Source organism: Carcharhinus amblyrhynchos, chromosome 1 (assembly GCF_965287045.1).
Source record: "Carcharhinus amblyrhynchos chromosome 1, sCarAmb.v2.hapA, whole genome shotgun sequence".
NCBI lineage: Eukaryota > Metazoa > Chordata > Chondrichthyes > Carcharhiniformes > Carcharhinidae > Carcharhinus > Carcharhinus amblyrhynchos.
Window position 1 is genome coordinate 143,723,049 of NC_137324.1, and position 12,399 is coordinate 143,735,447.

The following is a 12,399-nucleotide window of genomic DNA, read 5'->3' on the forward strand; positions in this document are numbered from 1 at the left end:
CAATTCTGCCCAGGCCCTATCTCTGTAACCCCACATATGTACCCTGCTAATCCCCCTGACACTAGGGTCAATTTAGCATGGCCGACCAAGCTAACCCATACATTTTGGACTGTGGGAGGAAACCGGAGCAGCTGGAGGAATCCCACACAGACATGGAGAGAATGTGCAAACTCCACACACTCAGAGATCCAAGGCCGAAATTGAACCCCTGTCCCTGGCGTTACAAGACGAAAAATGAGACAAGGGTGTTATGAAGGTCACAGAGGTTTATCAATAGATCTCCCTGTGGGCCTCATTGAGAAGGAGCCCCCCTATTAGGTGAGTGGAGGCTTCTCGAATAGAGAAAGAGCAACAGGGGTGTTGAAAACCAGCTGGCTCCACACATACTGGCAGTCAGAGAATTCGGGGCTTGACCTGTGCAATGTAGCTACCGAGTGGCACTTTATGCATATTGCAAATAAAGGTGATGGTGATGAAAGACTGGCCTCAGCAAGATTATTACATTGGTGACGAAGAGTGAAATGAGTTTTTATCTTTCCTCTGGATCATATTTTCTTTTGAAACAACTAATCTTCTGGTAAGGAAAATGCCACTTTTTGGCAAACTTGAAGCCTACGATGCAAGCATAGATTGGGCCATACACAGAACGCATGCATTTTTCTTATTCAGGCTATCAATATTGAAGTGGCAAGAAGCAGGAAGTGATCCTGTTGATAGCATGCGGGATCCTGACCTTCATTATAATAAAAAGCCTGATCGATCCAGATTTCCCTGACTCCAAAGCTTTTAATGAATTGGTGGACTTGGGTAAAGACTATAGACTCATAGAATCCCTACAGTACAGAAGGAGGCCATCTGGCCCATCATGTCTATACTGACCACATTCCCCTGACCCCACACATTTACCCTACTAATCCCTCTGACACTAGAGTCAGTTTAACATGGCCAATCAAGTTAATCTGCACATCTTTGGATTGTGGGAGAAAACCGGAGCACCCAGCAGAAATCCATGCAGACCACCCTAAGACTTCGAAAGATGAAAATGCTAGCCAGGAGCTGCAGATGGTGACCCAGTCTTGGTGCAAACATTATTGACTTAAAGTCATAGAGGTTTACAGTATGGAAACAGGCCCTTCGGCCCACCTTGTCCATGCTGACTTGGTCAAACAATGTGTGTTGTGCCAGGGAAATCAAAGACTTGGCCTCTCTACATCGATGGGAGTGGCCTGGTAGGCTCTTGGTGTGAGTGCATGTGGACTTTGCCAGGCCTTTTATGGTTCCATATTTTTAATTATGGTGGATGCACACTCCACATAGTTGGAGAGACATTGCATGAACTCCAGCAATTCCCATGTTACCACTGAGAAACTATGAAAAAGTTTCTGCATGCAAGGGATATCTGAAGATAAAGACAAAATACTATGGATGCCGGAATCTGAAATAAAAACAGAAAATGCTGGAGAAACTGGAGGGCTGACAGCACCTATGGAAAGAGAATTGAGCAAACGTTTTGAGCTTGCATGACCCTTCATCAGACTGGAACCTGAAGTTCTGGTTTCTGACAATGGCATTGCATTTATGAGCGTCAAGTTCCAGAATTTCACACTTTCCAACAGAATGAAACACATTAGAACAGCACCCTATCACCTCTCATCAAATCTGTTGGCTGAATGAGCAGTGCAGACTTTAAAGTTCAGCGTGAAGAAGCAACCTGCAGCATCCATAGAGACCAAATTGGCACAATTTTTACTCAACTACAGGACTACCTCTCACACAATGACAGGAATTGCCCCAGTGAGGCTTTAGACGAGATGAAGCTTATTGTTCCCAAACATGACGGGGATGGTAAAGTCTCATCAAGAGAACCAGAAGAACTAAGATTCTCTAAGGACTGACAGAACATTCAAAACTGGTGACCCAGTCCACTTGAGGAACTCTGGGGACAGTCTCAGTTGGGTCCCTAAGGATCATAACAGAAAAAATGGGGTTCGTGTTTTTTAAATTCCAAGTGCAGGGCAAAATTGCCAGGAAACAGTTGGCCCATCTCAGGAGCAGAGAGCCCATGCCACTGCAGGCCTCATTACCAGTCTTGGGGATGACCACTGCCAGCATTGTGCCATGTCTAGAAGTTGACTCTATGCTTGTCCTTCTGGTTGTTAAGGACACCAACTCCGAGATGGAGGCAAAACTCAGGATGAATCAGTGTCAGGGGCTTTACACCGCTCCCTTAGGAAATGAAGGCCTCCAATCTGCTTAATACCCCAGATCTGATCCTGCCTCCAATGAACCCCAGGCTGATCGCCAAGCAGCAGAAGAGGCCCTCCCATGGCAGGGATGCTAAGGAAAGGACGACTTGAGGGGGGAGCGATGTTATGATAGCCACGGAGGATCATCAATAGACCTCACCGTGGGCCTCATCATGTAGGAGCTCCCCTATTAGGCAAATGGAGGCTGGTCCAAAAGGAGAGGAGCCGAGGGGGGGTTTAAAACCAGCTGGCTCCACGCAGACCAGCAGTCAAAGGATTCCGGGGCTTGACCTGTACACTGTAATTGCTGAGCGGCATTTCATGCATGTTGTAAATAAAGAATGACAACCAGCCTACAGAAAACTACTTCAAAAGGAAAAATATAATGAGGTGAAATTCCATAGTTCTTGAATGAACTTCGACCATAGCCCCAGTGGGAGCTGAAAGGGCCAGAAATTAGCCTTGTACCCAATTATGTGGGATATGACCTTCTGTTGTGATACTATAAGTTGTTGTAAAGTTCAGTGCCCCTGTCTGCCCCACATTTACTAATATAGGAGGGAGAAAACACGGAATGTGGGTACCCAATAATGGTAAATCCACATCCTAGCTTTCAATCATCTAGGTACAGTATAAACAGTCTGGCAAATGACAGGTCCCCTCTGGGCTACAGGCTCAGATTATGATCTTCCAAACAGATATTCCTTTAAAGATATTTCTAATTGACTCCTTTTATCAAGGGGAATAAGGAACAATTCCTTTCTGCAGTGATATTAGGCTGTCTCTAATATTCTCTCCTGCCAGACCCAGGGTAGAAGTCTTTCAGGATGTGTGACAGAGGTTGCTGATGGGTGCTTTGTGATGCTTACACAAGGATGTGCCCCTTCTCATCCTATCTCATGGATTATTGACCTCAATGTATTTTCATAGATGAACTCATCACAAATATTACTAAAGTGTTACTAACTCTAAGCTCCTCCCAGTTCTTAACTAACCATGTAGTCATATAAATGTAAGTCTGAAACTGAATCTTGTTTTAAGCACAGAGTTCTGGTCTTCATATTATATAAAAAATAGAGGCATTGGAGAGCGTACAAAGAAGATTTACAAAGATGGCAAAAGAAATGCATGGGTATATATTTATATCAGGAAAGGATGACAGGCTTTGCTCTTGCAAAAAGGCGAGGGGGGGGGGTGACATAATAGACTTTTTAAAATTAGGAAAGGTTTTGAAAGTGGATACAGAGAGAACTTTTCCTCCTGTAGGGAAGAGCAAAACTAAAGTCCATCAATATGATAGTCACCATGAAATCCACTAGGGAATTCAGAAGAAACAAAGCACAGTAGCAATGCAAAGCTCATGCTGACAGGGAGTGGCTGAAGTGAATAGTATAAATGTGTTTAAGGGGAAGCCAGACAAGCATACGAAAGAGAAGGGAAATAGATGGTTACGATGGCCAAGTTAGATGAGGGGGAAATCAAGTGGAGCATAAACACTGACATAGATTGGCAGGGCTATGTGACCTCTTTCTATTCCTTATATCCTGTGCAATTCTCTGTAAGTGTTTTGAGTAGATTGCAGTTGAAAGCAACATCTCTAAATATTGGCATATTTGGAAAAAAAACCACAGGTATTATTGGCATACACCTAACAAATTATCTGCATAGTTTCCATCATGATTTATTTTTTGAATTTCTGAGAATTCTATTAATTTTACCAATTCAGCAAAGATGTGAAAAGCTTCTGATGGGTACTGATGCTAATTCAGCATTTTACTTTGGAGTCAGAAGGTGTACTATCTCCCAAATGCACTGAAGTTAGAAGGTTTATGACCCCTTCCATTTGGAAGGCACATTACACTTTCGCTTTACACCTGAAGTGTACTGGGCTAATTTCCTGAGCCTGTGTTTGTAGAACAGGTCTTCATCCTGAACATAGTTGAACTCATGCACAGACATCATCATAAATAAAATGTGAAAAGAGCTCCTCATGCCACACTTGGTCAAATGCTGTTTAGTTGTCACTCTCACCTCACCTCTGGAATTTGGTTCTTTTGATCGTGTTTGAACCAAGGCTATAATGAGATTTGTAGTGGAGTGACCCTGGAAGGACCTAAACTGAGTATCTGTGAGCAAGTTAATGCTGTTCAAGTGCTGCTTGATGGTCTTGTCGATGACAGCTGCCACCGTTTTGCTGTTGATTGAGAGTGAATGCAAATGATAATCCCTTATCATGGCTTTATTGACTTCAATTGGCAGGCAGCCAATCCAAATGTCAGCTTGCCTCAGCTACCTACTATTCTCTTAGCATCCCTTGTGCCTGAACTCTCACTCCCACTCCACAGTGAGGGAAATGCTGCCCTTGCTTTTTATTTTAGGTTAGTGAATTCCACCTGTTGCCAAGATAGGATATGTCCAGATCTTTTGATTCTTAGTACAGAACATTTCTTCTCAGTCTTTTGGTTAAGATCAAGTGTCTCACTGAGCCCAAGATGAGGTACAATGCCTCATCTTATCAGCTTGGATCTTATTTGTCTCCGTTGAATTGGATTCAGTTGGATTTTGAATTTGGTTTTTGGAGCGATTTGGGTTTGCCCAGTCCATTCTGAGCATTGGCTTTGTGACTTTAAAGAATGGAGTAAAAAAATTAAAGAAAAAAGCATTTCTTTCATACAACCATTCCCCTGCACCTCATGTCACAACCCACCTACAACCTGATTCCAATTAACTCATTGTGTAGTGACAGGTGTACATTATCCAATCTTTCACCCTGGCTATATTAACATGACAATAACAAGAGCTGGGTTAAAGATACATTCTGATTGTTGAGAACAAATCATTTGCAAAGTATAAGCTAGATGAGATGTATGACTGTCATTTAAAATAAAGAATGAAAAATATGACAGATTGTTTCTTCAAATCATGGAATTGTTATTTATTTTAAATGATTCAGTCTAGTATTTGAAAACATCTATTACATATGTCATATTTCAAATGTACAAAAATGCAATTACCAAAATGCCCTACATGTGAACATGGATGAAAGGTTGAGACTTTGAAGCCACAACATTCATGAATACTAATGGTATTCTGCAATATTGAAATACCTCTGTGATTGTTGGGAGTGAGCTTTTGGTTTGTATTAGTTGATAGAATTTGCCATTTAAAAGCTATCAGCCAGACTAGAAAAGAATTAGGAAAGCTGTCCAAAAAGAAAGTGAACATTCTGCATTTTTTACTTCAGTTGTTATAATCCTTCACAATTCAAAGTGTCGTACATGCATTTTTTTTTAAAAGAAGCCAGTCATTGACCTGGAGGCTGAAATTTGCATTTAGCTAACAATTGTCCTCTGCTTTCCTTCAGAGCTTTTATTACACCTATAATTATCTGAGTTTACCAATTTAGATACTTCCCAACAGCTATCTTAAAATTGCAGACTAAATTAACAGCTAACCAACAAAACCAGGTTGCAGATCTCAGTTTAACCTTCAGCAATACTATTTGCTCATCCAAAGTAATTATCTCTGTAAGGTGCACAAATATGTTGTCGATCCATTTTCTATGGCGTATATTTTATAATCTATCCACAGTACTTTGTAGCTGTTCATGTAATAATAAATTAATAACAAAAGCTCATGAACACAATGTCACTGATAAACAATAGAACGTGGGTGAGATCTATTGCAATCAAAAATTGGCTTTGTTCCAAACTTAATAGAGCATCCAACTATTTCATTGCTACAAACATTATCATCTTCTTTTAAATCATTATTTCCAACACTGTAACAATGAGTAATTTGCATTCAGAAGGCTAGCTCTGCATGTATTAATAATAACATTGACAGTGCCTCTCTTATTATCTGCTGCAGGGGTTTACGGATGGAGACTTATCCAAAATTCAATATGGAGGAGCAAATGTGTCTGGATTTCAAATTGTTGATTATGATGATCCAGTTGTTATGAAGTTTATGCAGCGATGGTTAGCACTCGATGAGAAGGAATATCCGGGAGGGAAAACAAGCAAAATTAAGGTAGGCTCGTCATAGTGCGATCTTTGAAAACAAAATTCACCTGCTAAAATATAAATTTTGACATTGAGTGTGAGTTTAAGTCTGAAGGACAACTGTGTAACAATCAGAGTATGGGCAATATTTATCCATCAACCAACATTACTTAGGCAGGCTCGTTGTTTGTGGGAGCTTGCTGTGTGCAAATTGGTTGCCACATTTCCTACATAATGACAATGACTACTCATTAAAAATACTTAATTGGTTTCAAGGTGTTTTAGGATGTTTTGACTGTGAAAACCAATATATAAATGCAAACCTCTTTTTTTTAATGGCATTAGTGAGGATCAGCCATAGAACATAGAACATAGAAAAACTACAGCACAATGTCCGATTTAAGATTTGAAATGCCTCTGTGAATGTAGGAAGTGGCATTTAACATTTTATTAGTCAAAAACAAGTACCGTTTAAAAATCTTAGCTGAGGTGGCAGAGTAATTAAAACTCTACAAGCAGAATTAAACATTCAGTGAGCTGTTTTGATAGTCATTATTTCACCACAGTGATGAATAAATGGGATGACCATTGGTGGAATTTTACAGTTCCATCACAGCTGGAGCAGGCTTGGAAAATATAGTGAGCCATTCAACACTCAAATAACAAAGAACAAAACAGCCCGGGAAACAGGCTTTTCGGCCCAACGAGCCCGCGCCGTCATTTTAACATTATGAGTCCCCCCTCCACCTATGACCCTTGTCTATGCTTATGGCATTGAGGGAAGACTAATTTAGGGACAATTTGTTATACCAATCAGCCTAATGGCACATCTTTGGGGTGTGGGAGGAAACTGGAGCACCTGGAGAAAACCCACGCAAGCACGGGGAGAATGCGCAAACTCCTGCAAACACTGGCCCAAATCCATGTATCTGCCCAGCAAACAGTGACAGCAAACTCTATTGACTTCATGACTGGAAGTTCCCACCAGTGGGAGGGGCCATAAAATTTCACCCAATTATGTCTTTTTTACATATCCTTAAATCCTCATACCATCAATCTGTACAATGGGTGGTGATGTCTTCAGTTTACAACAAAAAGGAAAGACTTGTTATTGGCGCAATGGCTACCATGTGAAAAGGAGAATAGAAACATAGAAAATGGAAACAGGAGTTGGTCACTCGGTCCTTCCAGCCTGCTGCTGCATTTATTTTGATCATGCTGATCATCAAAATCAATAACCTGATCCTGCCTCCCCCCTATATCTCTTGATCCTTTAGTATAAATGGCAATTGGAGCAATTCTTACTCTGTCCACATAATGTCCCCAAAAGCTTGCCATTATTAACAGCTAAATAGCCACTGTGGACACTTAAATACATTTTGAGAACATAATGAAAATAGATAAATCTATTTTACTGAGCTAGCAAATAACAATGCTACATTAAACCAAGGTAAAGTTAAGACGAACAAAATGGAATGTTCATGCTAGCACCTTGATTCTGCTTTTTTTTTAACTGTTTCTATTGCAGGTATAAACCCAAATTAGTCTGACTGAATGTTAACTGACACTCTTAATGACACAAACATGTTTCATTAACCTACAATCAGAATTAGAGACTAAACCTATTTGTCTCCAAATGAAAGTCCTGTGTGGTGAAGTGAAGTGTCCGTCTGACGCAGTAGGAAACAGACTTGGTTGATTTCAATGCTTATACCTCTTTAACATGCTGCTTAGTGACTTAGTGACTTAATTCTTACTTCTTGACTAAAAGGGCCAGCCATTTAATCCTCAGCTGTTAAAATTGAGCGGCAGACATTGTTGCTGGAAACGTGTAGGAGCAAATATGTGTCCCAAGAGGAGAATCCCAACGGGGGATTGGTAAAGCCCAGGGCAGGAAAAGTTTGAGGTTTATTTGTGGAATTTAGAGATGAAATTCTGCTCACTTGACCCACAAGAAACTTTTTAAAAATAAGTTTTAAAACCTACCTGGACGAGTCTTCTATGACCTTTACTCCTGTTCCCACTGAGGACGCCATTGCTGCTTTACTGAGGCCTCAGGTTAAAATAAGATGTCAGTGGAAGTTTTTGCCAGATGATGATCACTATCCTGTCATAACTCACATCCTTCAAGTGAATTGTTGGTGCAAATGAACCAGATCAGCTTTCAAAAAATAAGCAGCAATATTATGTGAAAGATGCAGTTACCACAGAAATCAATAACCGACAATGGTAATATGAGGGATTTGCAGACAAAGCTGCAATGCTTAGCAGGTCTTAATCAAGTGCTGTGCATTGCACTATAATTTACTACCTTATACCCTAATATTTATTGGTTACAAATGAACAAAAATATTTGATTAAACTATCTGCATAGAACATTGCACACATACACACAAATTTGGAAATATGAACAAATATATGTTGGTTTGACACATTGCTGAGCATTCTTATCAGTAAAATATTAAATAGACTGAGGGGAATGGAAGGCATTACTTCTGTTGAAAACTGCAGGAGCAAATTCTAAGCCACAAATAATTGAAAAAGCTTTGGATCAAAGCAAGCGTTTTGACTTTACAGTGGTCAATGGTTCTTGAATGAAAGTATTAAGTTTCCCTTTCTGCCTTATTTTTGAGTGAAACTGACAGTTCAGCAACAAGCATTCATAGTGTCAGCTAAATCAGCAGTCTTCTCCTTTCTTATTGCAGTGCAATAGAGATAAGGTCCAATAATATCAGAACAGTCCTATGCTTTTTGACTCTGAAGCTGCAGCTTTTTGCCATTGTAGACAATGTCAAATACTGTTTACATCATGTAATTTCCTTCTTCCCAAAGATATTTTTACACTTTATGGCAGTCCTATATGTAAAAAACATGTGACAGTCTGCCAAATCCTTCCAGGTTGCTTTGAGTTCAGTTCTATTCTGCCCAGCTTTATCACAACCATTCATAAATCCAAGTTGTCTGAATATTTCAAAACTTGCATCTTACCTCTGTTTCATCCTTCAACTGGACTGAGGATATGCTTATCCCTGAATTATCTCACAAATATTAAACAAATCACCTCAAGGCAAGGTGTTGGGTCATATTTTCATAGACACAAAAGAACAGCAGTAGCCTGCCGAGCCTCCCCCACCATTCAGTTAGACCATGGTTGATCCATTTACCTGATATCGCTTGATATCATTACCTAACAAAATTGTATCAGGCTTCATTTCCTCTCCTGGAGCAATTCAAATTAGATAGCTGAAAGTTAACAAAATCTAATAAAGGGAAGTTAACAGCCTAGTTTCAACTCCTTGAGTTCATTGAAAGCACATAATTCATCAATAAAATCCATGTAAAAGTGGTTTCTGGAGGGCCTCTATGAATTATGTTGTTTCTAACTTGTTTGACCATCCATGGGGGTAACAAGTGACACGAATCATGCTAAGGCCCTCACAGGTATCCGTGCATCTAAAACATATTCATACTATTTGGCCTTTCTTTATGGAAAGTAGAAAATGCCATAATCGTGATATAATGCAATTTCTTTACTTCCGTTTCTCGTCAAGACAGTATGTTGCTATTTTTTGACAAACTACCATATGTACACCGATCCAGAAGGTACTGCAACAAAAGAAAATTCTACAGTGCTGTTAAAAAATAAAAGGAGGTTTTGCCTTTATATATCTCTTTTCATGACCAAGAGACATCTCTAAGTGCTTCACAAGCAATGAAATGTTTTTAAAATGTAGTCACTATCTTGAATCATAGAACCCTACAGTGCAGAAAGAGGCCCTTCGGCCCAAGAAGTCTGCACCGAACACAATCCCACCCAGGCCCTACCCCCATATCCCTACATATTATACTCACTAATCCCCCTAACCTACGCATCCCTATACACTAAGGGGCAATTTTAGCATGGTCAATCAACTTAACCTGCACATCTTTGGACTGTGGGAGGAAACCAGAGTACCTGGAGGAAACCCATGCAGACACGAGGAGAATGTGCAAACTCCACACAGACAGTGACCTGAGCCGGGAATCAAACCCAGGACCCTGGAGCTGTGAAGCAGCAGTGCTAACCACTGTGCTACCGTGCCACCTTCTATCTTCTTGATCTTCTAGAAGATGTTCTATCTACTTGAAGATCTTCTATCTTCCTGAATCACTGCAGTCCTCGGGGTGTAGAAACACCCACTGTACATATGGTGCTGTTAGGAATATGATGTCTAGTTCTAGATTTTTGACCCAATTTACAGTGAAATAACAGTGATATAATCCCAACGCAGAAAGGTGTACGGGCGGCATGGTAGGACAGTGGTTAGCACTGCTGCTTCACAGCTCCAGGGTCCTGGGTTCGATTCCCGGCTCGTGTCACTGTCTGTGTGGAGTTTGCACATTCTCCTCGTGTCTGCTTGGGTTTCGTCCGGGTGCTCTGGTTTCCTCCCACAGTTCAAAGATGTGCAGGTTGGGTTGATTGGCAATGCTAAGAAACTGCCCCTTAGTGTCTAGGGATGTGTAAGTTAGAGGGATTAGTGGGTATAATATGTAGGGATATGGGGGTAGGGCCTGGGTGGGATTGTGGTGCAGACTCGATGGGTTGAAGGGCCTCTTTCTGCACTGTGGGGTTCTATGATTCTATGACTTTGGTGGTGCATGTGCTATTCTTGTCCTTCTAGGTGGTAGGAGTCACAGGTTTGAAAGGTGCTGTTGAAGGAGCCTTGATGAGTTGCAGCAGTACATCTTGTAGATGATACACACTGCTACCGCTGTGCATTGGTAGTAGAAGGAATGAATGTTTAATCTGGTGGATAGGATTCAAGCAGGCTGCTTTGTTCTGGATGATGTCAAGCTTTTTGAGAGTTGTTGGAGCTGCACTCATCCGAGCAAGTGGAGAGTATCCCATCACTCTCCTAACTTGTTCCTTGTCCATAGTAGACAGATTTTGGGGATTCAGAAGTTGAGTGACTCGCCCAGAATTCCCAGCCTCTGACCTGCTTTTGTAACAAGAAGTCTCACAACACCAGGTTTAAGTCCAACCAGTTTATTTGATAGTAATCCCACAAGCTTTCGGAAACGGTGTTCCTTCATCAGGTGTGTGGAAGGTCCTGATCCGAGAAAGGTATATAAAGAGAAAGGTATATGCCTTTCTCGGATCAGAACCTTCCACACACCTGACGAAGGAACTCTGTTTCTGAAAGCTTGTGGGATGCCTGGAACTCGTTGTCGGGGGAGGCAGTGGAAGTGGGTACAGTAGTGACTTTTAAGGGGCGTCTTGATAAGTACATGAATGAGATGGGAATAGAGGGATACAGTCCCCGGAAGGGTAGGGGGTTTTGGTTGAGTCGGGCAGCATGGTTGGTGCAGGCTTGGAGGGCCGAAGGGCCTGTTCCGGTGCTGTAATTTTCTTTGTTCTTTGTTTGTTCTTTGAACATAAGAACATAAGAAATAGGAGCAGGAGTAGGCCATCTAGCCCTTCGAGCCTGCCCCGCCATTCAATAAGATCATGGCTGATCTGTTGTGGCTCAGTTCCACATTCCCGCCCTCTCCCCATAACCCTTAATCCCCTCTCTTATCAAAAACCCATCAACCCGCATCTGAAACATATTTAGCGAGGCAGCCTCCACCACCTCAACGGGCAGAGAATTCCAGAGATTCACCACCCTTTGAGTGAAGAAGTTCCTCCTCAACTCCGTTCTAAACCGCCCCCCTTTATCTTGAGGCTGTGCCCCCTAGTCCTACTGTCCTTTCTGAGCGGGAAGAGTCTCTCCACCTCTATCCTATCCATCCCATTCATCATCTTATACGTCTCAATGAGATCTCCCCTCATTCTTCTAAACTCTAACGAGTACAAGCCTAGTTTATTCAGCCTCTCCTCATAGCTTAACCCCCTCAACTCCGGTATCAGCCTAGTAAACCTCCTCTGCACTCCCTCCAAGGCCAAAATATCCTTGCGTAAGTGCGGCGACCAAAACTGCACACAGTACTCCAGCTGCGGCCTCACCAATGCCCTATACGGCTGCAGCAAGACCTCCCTACTTTTATATTCAATCCCCCTCGCTATGAAGGCCAGCATCCCATTAGCCTACCTGACCACCTGCTGCACCTGCAGGCTGGGTTTTTGCGACTCATGCACAAGGACCCCGAGGTCCCTCTGCACTGTTGCC

The 12,399-nt window shown here is 41.7% G+C and overlaps 1 protein-coding gene across 5 annotated transcripts in view; it reads left to right on the forward strand.

The window, feature by feature from the left end:
- Nucleotides 1-12,399, forward strand: part of gria2b (glutamate receptor, ionotropic, AMPA 2b) — a 142,075-nt gene that overhangs the window by 79,472 nt on the left and 50,204 nt on the right. For all 5 annotated transcript variants that reach the window (XM_080193465.1, XM_080193466.1, XM_080193468.1 and 2 more), the window contains one exon: nucleotides 6,117-6,278. In XM_080193465.1, the coding sequence (XP_080049591.1) occupies nucleotides 6,117-6,278 (162 nt within the window). The remainder of the gene's footprint in view (nucleotides 1-6,116; nucleotides 6,279-12,399) is intronic.